The following is a 13,565-nucleotide window of genomic DNA, read 5'->3' as shown; positions in this document are numbered from 1 at the left end:
ACGAGCACAATAAAGCAGTTGTGACACTTCCCAGACATAATCATTCCACTGATCCCTCATTGGTAACGTGCACTGCCTGGGCCAGAATAGCAGGGTTATTTGGATGGGAGGTTTTATATCATCCAAATATGCCACTGTGGGAGGCGCCCTACATGCCCCCTACGCAAGATACCAAAATTGCTACACACTGGAAAAGTAAGGGCATCCATCACTTTGAAGACCTCTTCCCTGATCAGCAATTCATAGATTGGGAAGAACTCGAGAGAATAATAGGACATACACTGCTACCTAAATTGCAGAACTTGCGTATGAGATCAGCAATGGCTAAGGTCTAGGGTGTATTCCCGGCTGAACCCACAATACATCCGGGACTGGGGTATATATTTACTGCAGGGAATTCCAAAAAATAGGCCTCTACGCTATATAAGATTGTGATGACAACCCGAGGATCAGTAACCCAGGGGGCAAAAGAGAAGAGGGAGCAGGATCTGGGCCATACCATTCCTGACACACAGTGGACACAAATTTGTGGATTAACGAACAATATCTCATGCAATTCATGTTACAGACAAATACATTACAAAATTGTACACAGAACGCATTACACACCAGCTAGAATGAAGAGTATATTGCCTTCGATGGACGGTAAGTGCCCCAGATGCGACAGTGAGAACGCTGACACGTTCCACATGCTGTGGGCATCTACCCGTTTATCAGTATACTGGCAGAGGTGTGTGGGGCATTAGATGCCATGTCTAATCATCCTGTAGAATGGGACCCTGTGATGTGTCTGCTTGGGGAGGTTGGGAAGATGAACCTGAGGTGGCGTAAACTGCTCAATCTCAGTCTATTGCTGGCTAAACGAGCGATCTTGATGAAGTGGAAAAGCGTGAAACCGCCCAAAAGAAATGACTGGGAGAGAGACATGATATGGGCGAACGACTGAAGAAATGTATACCAAACTGTTGCCCGCTAGGAGTCTCCCCAGAGACCTATGGGGCAGATTCCAACAATCTCTGTCTGATGAAAACACGGAAGAGACCGGTTCTGTTACAGCGTAATAATGTGTAATATTAGCGTACTGGAAATGTAATGTGGAACAATAGTGATGTGTAGAATATGAAAATGAAAAATGCAATGAACTATCTGTGCAAGTTAAAATAAGTTTTTTAAAAAAGGAATATCCTGGTAGTTAACAAACTCTTTGAAATACGTCTTGCTTGAGAAAGTATACTCTAAAGCACAGGGGCTCTTGCTGAAAATGCCTGAGAAAATAAGTTTGCCTGCCCAAAATATGGAATTACGGGTCATGTGCTGTACTGTTACTGGTCAGCTATTGGAAGTGCCAGGCACATGAGCACTCATTAGTTCAAACCTTCCTTTTAGAGAGGTTCCAGTTTTACAAACTTGGTAACTTGCATACAAAGACGAGGCTCAGGGAGACAGTTACGTGCAAGTAACGTTTTCACATGTGTCTACAGAGACCGTGCAGTTGAAATAGTAGATGTACATTCTGCAAAGGGTCTGTGGAACAGTCCCCTTTGAAGTCTGAACATCTCACCAATGTTTTGTACTAATTGTATATTCTCTTTCTTCCAGTGTTTTCTCTTTCATTTGCACCTCCCTGTTCCCAACATATGCACCACTTTATGAATAAAAAGTTGTGTTTTCTTGTTGATCAATGATTTAATGCTTGAAGAGTAATTGATTATTGTTTTTATTTTCTCTCCCCAAGGGTTGATATCATGGCAGTGTTTGACACTCCACAGGAAGCATTTGCCATCTTGCGACCAGTCTGTGTGCAACTGACAAAGGCCCAAACAGTGGAAAATGTCAAACTCCTTGAGTCAAAGCTTTCAAATGTGAGTGATTCTGCCCTTCAAGAGCTGCAAGAATATGTCCTTTTCCCCTTGCGCTTCACTCTAAAGACACCAGGTCACAAAAAGGAAAGCCTTATTCAGAGTGTGGTGGAATGCATTGGCTCCCTGCTTTCTACTACTTGTGTGAAGAAGTCTGATGTTCTTCGGGAGCTCTTCTCTGAACTCTGCTTATGTCTTTCTTCACCGTCTCAGTGTCATCAACCAGCAGCCATATCTGAAGAACTGAAGCTGGCCATTATTAATGGTCTTCACATTCTACTCCATTCGGCTTATGGGGACATCATTCAGTCGTTATATGAACCGCCCATGCTTCCCCTCATTGGTTGTGCTGTTTCTTTGCTTTTAGATCTGGCCCAGAATGAGAAATCCAAGCAAATTAAGACTGCTTCTCTACAGTGTCTGCAAGTGATAATCATGCAGTGTGACTGTCCAGAGCATATCCGATCGAAGGCCAACAGTGATCCTGCACAATTGGGCAATTTCTTTGCATCTTTTCTCCCTGGAATTTCAACTACTTTATCTCGGATTATCATGGGGGATATCAAACAAGGTCACATGGTCACAACCTATGCCCTCAGAGTCTGGCACAAAACTGTGGGCATGGTCATGGCAGATGATCAGCTTGAAAACATTCCAAAGGACAAATTACTTGACTCAAAACATGGTCGGATTGCAGAACTCATGGTCCATAGGCAACCCAGTTGGGTAAAAGACACAGGAAGCAAATTGTCTCTCCTCCTCCATAGAATTGTTGAATGTGTTTCTGTTGACCCACATTGGATGGTAAGATTGGAACTTGTGGAACTAGCTCAACATTTATTGTTCAGGTGCAGCCAGTCACTGGTAGATTCTGTAGGATGTCTTTTGAAAGCCTTGGTTGCATGTGTTAATGATGAAAAAGCTGAAGTCCAAAACAAGTCAAACGAAGTACTTCATTCCATCACAAATAAAGGCACTGTAGCTGAGAACAAGGCCTTAGTGGATGTCTTATCTGAAAATCTTCACTCGCTGACTACATCCCTTCCCCGACTGATCAGTTCACAAGATGACCAAGGCAAACACTTAACCCTAACTATCTTGCTTGGCTACTTGAAACTCTTGGGGCCCAAAATCAATGTGGTTCTGAACTCTGTGACCCACCTTTGCCGTCTATCCAAAGCCCTTATTCAAGTCTTGGAGCTTGATGCCACTGATGTGAAAATTGTAGAAGAGAGGCGTTGGATTCCTGAGCCACTAAGTCAGTCATCTACCACTTTACCTGACCTTCATCACAAAGGGAGTGGACAACGAAAGTGTTTCCGGTTCTTTAATGATGATCGTATATTTATTTTGCTTCAGCAGATCTGTCGAGTGCTTGCTTACTATGGGAATATCTATCTGCTAGTCGATCATTTCATGGAACTTTACAGAGAATCGGTTGCATACCGAAAACAGGCTGCCCTGATCTTGAATGAGTTGATTGTTGGAGCAGCTGGGTTTGAAGTTGTTGTGCTCCAGCCAAGGGACATTAAAGTGAGCATTGAAGACCTCAGAAACTCTGCAGTGTCTATCCTCGAGGAGTACACTGACCAGACAAACTGGTGTCTGGTCACATGCATAGAAGGCGATAGACATTCTGATAAAGAGATGACATTGAAATCTCCTAGCCTTCACACACTTACTGCCCATAGCTGGCAAGCTCCATTTTCCAAAGATGCCCACCCCACAATCCGTTTCATGAACAGCAATATATGGCAGATCTGCATCCAACTGGAGGGCATTGGCTTGTTTGCCCAGGCCTTAGGAAAGGACTTCAGATTGCTGTTAGTGTTGACCCTTTACCCAGTCCTAGAAAAGACTGTTGATAAAACTCTGCTTGTACGCCAAGCAGCATTGGGTGCCATGACAGAAATATCGAAGAGCTGTGGCTACAACTCTCTTCTTCACTTGATTAACCATAATTCTGACTATCTGGTGAATGAGATTTCCCTTCAGCTGCGCCATTTGGCTGAGCATCCTCACACCCCCAGGGTGCTTGAGGCAATGTTGAAACATTCAGATGCCACCTTACTCACACTGGTGGATGATGTAATCCAGGATGTCCTATCTACACTAGACCAGTTTCACAACCAAAAAGCTGCCCTTTTCTTGGATGTACTATACTCCCTATTGACGGCCTTAGGTAATCTCTACATTTAAATAATAATTTACAATGCATCGGTTAGCTAGGTGGTGGTCTCCCTGCCATCTGTGGTTGTTCAAGGTAGGCATTGATTCCATGCCTGAGATAACAGTCCAGAGTCTGTGGAAGTGAACGGAAATGGGGATGCAGGGAGAGAGGTGGTTAAGGGTAAGTACAGTTTCAGAAGCTATACATCGATCCAGTTGATGGTCACTGGATTTTATTTTCAAGTGTTACTGCAGTTATTGATTTTGCCAATAGTTTGTGAGAACCTGCAGTGTAGTGAAGATGTTGGTTTTGAATATTGGTGCCACAATTGCTTAATGCCCATCATCAAACTTCAAACGCTTTGTTTGTGTGTGGAAAGGACATGGACCTAGAAGTCATACCTCTGGCTTTCAAAAGATGTGGAAGACCGTTTTAATTATTTTAGTAGGTTTAATTCATATTTTAGGATTGTGTCTTTTTGTACAGAATTGTTTTTGTATTATGATGTTTTATATTGTACATTTTTAGATTTGTTAATGGCGAAAGCTGAAGAAAATTGACTTGACCCTTTAATGGGATTGCGCCAAATAATCTCAGTTTAGAATATTTATTGTTAGTAAGTGTTCTCAATCGATCTATCATTAAGAACACAACTGACATTAAGTTCCAAACTCTGTGACATGCACCTGGCCAGACCTTCAAGTTAAAACGTTATGCCCATAAGATTTTTTCAAGTAGTTACACTTGTACTCAACGACCCTGTTCAAACAGGTGAGCAACCCTCCCATACCACTGTATTGTATTAAAAAAGATAGCTTCAGGCATATTATTTTGCTGCCACAGAAAAAGGCTCCTATTTCTTTACTAATGGCACAGGTATCCTAAAAATCTGGAAGAAGGGGGACTAGGACTACAAAGTGCAGTTATACTGGTATTTATTTATTTGCATTTTTAAAGCGCTCACACAGCCTGCAGGTATCGAGGCACTGTTACAGGAATTTCTTTAATTTGTTTTTTATTTGTTTTAGTTGTGTAATTGTTTTTCTTTTGTCTTAGTTGCATATTTATAACACACTTAAATACCCAGAGGTTTCTAAGCGCTGACCCGGGGATCAAACCTATGTTGCTCCGTGTCGTCTTGCTTCCAAGGCGAGGATGTTTCTGCTGAGCTATCCTCCCGTAGTATGAGTACTATGTCATACTACTGTACAATAGAACATCAATAACAACACAAACTCTCAAGGCTTCAGATTTTGGGTATTCTTTTGCTCCCTTTGTTATGTATTTGGGAGTAGGATTATTTTGTTTAAGTAGCAAACGTGCTATTTCCATACCCAAAGGGTATTTTGGTTGTGTTGTGAAACACATTTTAGTCTAAAACCTATCTTCTTTATAACCATAACGACTTTGCATTTAGTCATTTATACCAATTTAGATTGTGGCACTGTTCGGAGGACTGATGCAAAAAGTTCAACTGAGCTGTCTGGGTGGAAAGAGGGAGCAGGCTCTTATGTGTGCCTCCTGTGTGTAAATTGTTTCTTATTTTATTTTTCTTGTGTTTATTTTGTGCTTCTTTTTTTTTTGTCATGGTCATTTGCCTGTTAATAGGGAGTAAATGTGGCTTTAATGCATCTTATCCATATAGTTTTAAAAGTTAAACAGCTGTATAATAAACACTGCCGATAAACATTGAGCCAAAAATCGCCAACTATAGTGGCATAGGCAATTTTAAAGTCTTTTGGAGCTAAAACGCATGTTATTGATTGATCTTATTTGCATTGATGTTTCCTGCAAATTATTCTGTTTGGGAAATACAATTCCTGTACTATGACTGGAGCAACATCTTATAGAGAATGATCTGCCTCTTTAACGACTCCAGAAGATTTACAATATACATCTTCTGGAGTCTTACTCTTGTGGAGTAAGAGACCAGAACTCATTCTTTACACCTTAGTAAATATGTACACTTTTGGACAAAATTTCACTGCTTGGCTATTGTCAATATCTATCCCACATTTACATTTAAGCCAAGTAAAAAATGCTGGAAGGATAACCCATCAAATAATTTGTCCATGTACTGTGAGGGGTCAGTAATGTGAGATTCGTGACTATGTTTAGTTTTCTCAAGGCTTGACATTTTATATTACACAAAAATAGAAAATAAACCCTTACTAAACGTACTCTACCAGTGGATTTCCTACCTAGTCTAGGATCTAAGGGAAAACCACCTAGCATACACAAAACGAATCCTCACACCAAACAACAGAAACATTCAAAGTAACAAATAAACATAAAGAAAAGGTTACCAAATGACCAATGTCTTGAATGGATTTGGGTTGTGTAATGATTTTGCAGCAAATTGACCATAGTAAATGTCGATGTGAATCGCTTTGCACTTCTGCCAAACAAACCAAAATGTCCCCTACTTACTTGCTTGCTCGCCACTGCTTCCCTTGCACCCCTGCGGCGTCAGATCCGTCCCTCTAACGCGTGTCGGATCCGACACTGTAGGGTCCCTTTTTCCTTCTTGTCTTTTCTGTCCCCTGCCTCCAATGTTGAGGAAGCGCGGGACACTCCTGCAACCTCCCAAGCCAAAAAATAACTACCATAGGGAGCGGGGAACAACCCCGCAACCCCCGCTCCACATGTTCAGTATTTTTAAAAATCGATCTAATTGTACTGGCCGAAATCGATCAAATGTACCATTTGATTTTCAAATTTGCTAATTCCACTTGGATGAAGTTCTACTTGTCCTGGGCAGATAATGCTCCCACAGGAATGTTCCAAAGTCATTTTCTCGAAGGAAAAGAAAATCTTAAATCAAGTCTTGACAAAGAAACAAATGTTCACACAAACAAAGAAATCCACTGGTAACAGTTCCTTCTTTGCTTGATGAAAAGATTCCCTTTCCAAGTTCCACAAAGGAAACAGAACCAATGGTATTCCTGGATAACTTCCTTCCATGAAAGAATGGATAAAGTTTGACAAAAGTATTACCACTTCTGCCTAGCAACAACTCTTCTTCTTGTAACTTCTGCAGCGTCTTTGAATAGAGTTTGTCAGGATGCTTCTTCTTAGGGCTTGCTTTCTCTCTAGCAACTCTCCTGCCACTGATACTGTGAGAGCAGACTCTCTTGCCCCACACTTTGCTTCTGCTAAATGTTGACAAAAGTATCGACACCCACGGTTCTACTGCTGCTACCGCATCTGTGACTTTGTATTTTAGGCAACTTCAACAAGACTCTTCGACCTCTACAGGTTGGCAAGGCACTCCTTTCTCTTGTATGGCAAGAAAGGGCAGCCTCTTTGCCTTTCCTTTCTGTCTTGCAGCTACCAGAAAATCTGTCTTTAGCTCGCAGGCTGCTTCTTCTTAACTTGAACAGTCACCGCTCTGCAGAGTTTAATGAGTTCTTATTAACAAGTAACCAGCTCCCTTTCCCAGCTTCATATACACCTTCTTGCCTCCAGTAGTTACCCTAAAGCTGTATTGCCACTCTTCCTGCCTTGGATAACCTTTTACCCTTGTATCGGAGGACTCTGGGTTTACAACAACTTCACCATCTTTAAAACAATGGTGTTCAGTTTGTAATTGAGCTGGTCTCCCTTTAACAGGGTTTGTTCTACTGGCTTGGGTAATACTTGTTCTTCGTTTGACTTCAGCAACTTCTACGACTGCTACATAAGTATTTAGTATGTTACAAGGAGTTTCTCTGTGGAAACGAAATTAGATACACGCAATTTTGTTTTGAGAATGAACTACCACTTTAAAGATGTGTGTTCTCTCTTTTCGGTCCGAGTTAGGCTTCAAAAGAAATTGGGGAAACAGTTTCATGGGCGCAACCTTTTTTGATGTTAAATGGGCTTGTAACATTGCAGGAAAGTCGGCTTCTACTTCATAAGAGTTACCGGCAACATTCTTCTCTTTAATAGGAGACACGCAACAATTTACAGCTAACAATGAAAAAAGAGAAGCTTTTTCTTCACGCAGGTACTTTAGCTTTGATATTAGCGTGTGATACAATTCCCTTGTAAAAATGACTTCCCACTTATGCAAACAACATTTACTCGCTCTAACTTGCATGTGAGTATAATTTCAGCTGGCTACAGTTACCAGCAAGATATTCCGAATGATTTGGAGTACGGGGCTTCTTTCACTGACTTCCCAATCGCAACGGCTGTGGGCTGCTTCTACGTCCTGACTTAATTTCTTCTGCTGCTACTACTACAGGCACTCATGGGACCCACACCCCTCTGCAACACGGGGGTCTCTGATCTGGCCTCATCAATGGAGAGTTTTCCTTTCTCCAGCTTCCCTCAGCTTGCTTCTGCACGTGGGCCTTCGGTGATTGCACAACTTCAGCTCTGCCTTCATAGCAATTAAGTGCACCTGGAAAGACTGCCTGTTTCTCCCAGTTTCTTCCAATGCTTCCACAGCCAAACAGAGTTTGTGAGCACAGAACCAACTCAGAGACTACAGGTGAAATCTGCTCTTCCTCTGCACCTCCGTCCCTTCTGTGGTCACACTCCCTAGTGAACTGCCAGCCTCATGCCCTGCTTCTGCTACTGCTACCTCGGTCGACGCTCTTGCTCCAGGTTCTTTCTACTGCTCCCTCCTGCTGTAGCCTTTTATGCACCTCAGGTGGGTTAATTGGCTTCAGGTACAGGCCCTTAGGACTAATTGCCTGACCCTGCCAAAAGATACTAGGCCGGCCTGACCTTGGCTCCTACATGCCTCTTCAGCCCTCTTATTCATAACACTCCCTGAGGGATTCTGGGACATGCTGTCAACCACAGAAAAATCTAGTTTTCTTATTTAAAAGGTTTAAAAATTATTTTTCCTCCCATTATGTTATTGAAAGAGGAGTTTAACCTTTTGAGAGACAGATGGGACAGGAAAAGTCACATGTTCACCATTCCTTTTGGTATACTTTTGGCATTGTGGAGGATATGGTGATTTAGGGGTATAAAAGACTATATAGAATCACTTCTTTATAATGTACTTTTCCATCCTTTAGTAGGAGGTCGAGATATACCAAAATGGCAATAAGCCAATTCCTCCTTTAGGTCTCTGGTAAGAGTATTCCTCTCCAAGGAGAAATACTGTGTCTCTCTCTGCGAGGTCCCCACACCACCCTGGGCCTCGTCTCCACCCAGGTGATTCTCCTGCAGCACACCACCCCCCACGATTGGGTCAGGAAGTGTCTGCCCTCTCCTGGCCACCTGGGAGGAGACTTTAGGCAGGGTTTTAATGGGGGATCCACAAGATTCTCCACAGTACATTACTGAGAGCAGCTGCAGACACAATTTAAAATGTGTTTAAAGCTTTCTGAGAGCAGTCAATATACAGTGTAGAACAGAGAAACTGATGGAAATATGGTGCCTTTTATACTCGATCTGTGGGCTGTCCGAAGAAGCCATCTTGTAGTTTATCTCAAAAGATCAATATGATGAATATGGTATATTTTTATATCGTGATCGATCTAAATCTTAATATTGGATATTCTTTGAAGTCTAAACTTGCAACAGAGCACTTTAAAGTTAAATCAGATAGGTTGTGTGGTAAGTCATAATCGGGGACTGACAAGGTGACATTTCAGATTCAGTATTTATTTGGAGTTCCCCAAAACACCCAAAGCTGACCCTAAGTTCTTTGGCCCTACTCCAATGGAAAGCAAAGAAGTAAAAAGAGTGCTCACCAGGATAACATAAAATACCCAAAGGCTGCCGTCCAGAACACCTGTTCTAACCGGATTGCTGACCACTATAAACCCAAACCAATAGCCTAACTTCTTCAAAAATACCAGAAAGGGCCTTTTGCCCAAACCAGAAAATGATGGCTGGCACGTCTTCCTTTATCTTTGGGGACCCCTGGTTCGTAAGTCCACACCAGGTACTCGCTAGGGTTCCCCACCAAAGAATCTCATTGGTTTTTCTCTGGTTCTTACCCTCCCTGAGGACTCGGGGGTCACAATCTCCACCTTACGGTCGGATTTTGGTTACCCAACCCTGGTGCTTGGCTTCGATCACCACACGTTGGGGTTGTTTATCGGTTACCCTGCCTTAGGGGTTTGTTTTCAGACACCCCACTTTGGAATCTGACTTGCCATTTCCACCTTGCTTCCTGGAGTGACCGCATACCTTCTGCCTTTGTGCGTTACTCTGCTCCCCGGTTTCCTCTTTGTGTTCTGCATCTGTTGGAGCCAGCGTTCTGTTCTTGCTGTGCTTCTGCAGGGTTTTGGAATTGATTCCTCGTTGCGCCGCGCCTCTTCCGCTTGGGTGTATCGCCTGCTGCCTTGTAGTTTCCGGGGTTGGGCTTCTGCGGACTGTGTCTCGTCCGGGACGCTTGGCATTCTGCTGGTTTGGCTGCAGCTAGATCTGCTACGCCGGGCAGGTGCTTGCCTCTTCTTGACACACATCCCAGGAAGAGGTCCCTCCTTCTGCAGCCCTGCTGGCCACCTCTCTCTCAGCACACCAATCCTGATTGGATCTCTATCCCTCTTACAGCGAGGGGTTGGGTCTGTCGCAAACTCTCTTCCAAGACTCGGATGATGTCTGAACAGGGTCAGAAACCACACCAGCCATTTGCCTATGACGTACATTATTAGACACCATAACTCCTATATAACCAACACAACTATTAGGCTATTGGGACAAGGGAGGATAGCGTATATCCCTGTTTAGGGATTGTCTGTCCCGTAAGTAGTGATCACCCCCAGTGGGATCCTGCTTGCCTTGTCCTTTAGGGGTATTTAAGCTTAGCAAGCTCATTTCACTAGTGCTAAAGGGGTGGCTAACCCTTAGGGAGAGGAGACACATTCCCAGAATTCGTCACAGTTGGATGTAGATATTAAAAAATGACCTAATGCACACTTCATATAAATTAACTACATTGTGTGTACAATTTTAAAGCTGTGTTTGTTCTGTTGTTTCATCAAAGTGACTTACTTTGATGCAGTTACTTCGTGGATAAGTAATCTATGTATATTTGTGGGGTATGGGTAAAAGGGTGGGAAGGGTTAGGACTAGTAGGCGGGAGCCATGCTATGGTGAACCCCCATCATAGAAAAAGAAGGGAACTAAATATTTGAGGTGAATTATAACTACGTCAATGAAACAAGTCAGAACTCTTTACAACTGGGAATATAGTGAAAAGGTATATCTGAGCCCATAGTCTGGCTCAGAATCTTGCTCTTTTCCATAAGTGACTACTTGTAGAATACAAACTCGAAGGGGATGTTCATGAAAGGTGGAGGAGTGCTCGGCATGAGAGAATGTTTGTAGTTGTGCTGCAACAAAACGTATGTTGGTAAATATCACTTGAAAAACAAATTCAGATTTTATATTTTTAGGTGTTTTGTTGAATGCTAGATGACGCTTGGAGTCAATCTATAGTGCTTGTCGGTCAGGCAAACAATGTGAAGGTGGAGGACTGAGTCTCATATTGATTAGCCGGTGTCGTTTTCAGATAGAACAGCCAGTGAGCAACTTTATCTGCTGTTTTTTTCTGATTGGTGTGGACCTGTTCCTCAGCTGAGGGTTTAAGGCTGGCTGGTTGGCCATAGTCCAGTCGGTTGAAGGGTGAAAACTATTCTTCTATTCCACCAGCTTCAAACATAAAGTAGATTAATAAAGTAGATTAAATCGTTGTACAAGCGAAGTCATGATGTGCATTGTGTCAACAGTTGAAACACTTTTTTATCAGTACAGGGAGGCTTGCTGAATTCATACGGGAAGCAGTGGACGCCATCAAGGACATCCGTAGGCTCAAAACCTGCCTCTCGCTGATCCAGTCTTGGATGTCGAGTACCTACTTGAAGCTCAACCCCTCCAAGACCGAATTCCTATTACTCACCAACAACGCTGCACATATAGACCTGGCTATCAACCATGAAATCGGAGGGCTTCACACCCAAAGCTCACCTCCTTCGCCAAGTGCCTCAGGTTCCACATTGACAAACACCTCTCCTTCAAGACACATAGCTATAAAACTCAGACAGCTTGTCATCGGATCTCCCACCTGCAAAACGTCAAGCCCTTCCTCCCTCTGGACAACTTTAGATCCACCATTCAAGCACTGGTCCTATCCTACCTGGATGGGGGCAATGCACACATGGAAGACCTCCGGTCGCCCTGCCACTTGCCACTGAGAAGTGTCCTACACACGGCTGCACACCTCATCAAGGGTCTGTGCAGATACGACTACATCACAGCAGCCCTCATCGATCTTCGCTGGGTTCCACTGCATGCACAAATCACCTTCAAGACTTGCTTCATCATCTATAAGGGAGTCGCACTTAAGTCAACCAGCTACCTCGCAGAGAAACTCGGCATCTCTGGCAGACAGCGCACCACCAGATGCCAGGACACATGCAGACTTGAAATCTGCTGCTGCAAAAATACTGTGTAACCTCCTCCCTGTCTGCATCAGACTCGCCCCCACGCTCCTACAATTCAGAAAAGAACTCAAAACCCACCTCTTCAAGGAGTCTCTCCTCCTCAACACCTATGCCATTGTGCCGCCCCTTAAGCCACCTGACTCGCTAGACGCCATCCGCCCCTCTCCTCCTCGCCCCCTGGTACAGCTCTACCCCTCCTGTGCCGCTCTGTATCCTACCCCCTCTGTATATCTGTTCTGTTGCTACCTCTGAAACATGCTATGTTATGTGTAGGTACACCTGTCACTACTAATCACAACAAGCCCATTGCATTATATCTAAAGAGAATGCTTACTTGTGAGAAACATTGTGTTGGACCCTGTGACTTTTGGGGACAAGGCCCCATTTATCTTAGGGTTTGGACTTCTAAAGTTGGGATCCAATCACAAGAACAGTATCCTATCATTTACTGTATCTACATTACTCCCATGGATTGCATGACTAAGTTATTTGATGTCTATTCAGTGAACCTAATGGGGATTGTATATATTTGTATTGTAGAGTGTTGTGTAATCGCACTACCTGCTAGTTTCATTTTCATTGTATTCGAAAGGCTGTAATGAATCTGACAATGCCATCACTCTTTTCCCGGAGGTAGCTTCTCCTCATGTGGTCAGGGGACTGCATCCGCTACCTGATCCTGACCCTGGGGGTGGCTATATAAGGGAGGACCACATGGGGTAAACAACCCCAGGGGGATGACATGGCATTGTTAGCAGAAGTCACATACGCCCCTTCCCTTTTAGGGATGCTCTTTCTCTTCCTCATGCCTTAATGGCATATTATAACCCTCTTCCTCAAACCCTTTTGAGGTCTACTTGATACAGTCCCCAACATCAGACAGAGTGATATGTGCAAGGGGTCAGAAATGTAAAGCGGATAACTGGATAGAGTTATTTCACAAGTAGCCATTCTATTCAATTATACGGGTGTGATAAACACCTCACTTTCTTCTAACCGAACAAGGCTTTCCCTACCAATGAAACTAAGACTAAAGGAAAACACTCTAATATCAAAAGTTATCTGTCCCTCACACTTATACATACAACAAAATCATACAGGTATCCTATGGCTGTTGAACTCAACAAAATAACAGTTAGA

General features: G+C 43.2%; 1 protein-coding gene across 1 annotated transcript in view; it reads left to right on the top strand.

The window, feature by feature from the left end:
- TTI1 (TELO2 interacting protein 1) overlaps window positions 1–13,565 on the top strand; it is a 444,572-nt gene that overhangs the window by 127,734 nt on the left and 303,273 nt on the right. The window contains exon 3 of the mRNA XM_069652389.1: window positions 1,736–4,041. Coding sequence (XP_069508490.1) covers window positions 1,746–4,041 — 2,296 coding nt within the window. The 5' untranslated portion in view covers window positions 1,736–1,745. The remainder of the gene's footprint in view (window positions 1–1,735; window positions 4,042–13,565) is intronic.

This window comes from Ambystoma mexicanum, chromosome 3p (genome assembly GCF_040938575.1).
Source record: "Ambystoma mexicanum isolate Mex_15411 chromosome 3p, UKY_AmexF1_1, whole genome shotgun sequence".
Classification (NCBI taxonomy): Eukaryota; Metazoa; Chordata; class Amphibia; order Caudata; family Ambystomatidae; genus Ambystoma; species Ambystoma mexicanum.
This window is presented reverse-complemented; position numbering and strand designations above follow the sequence as displayed.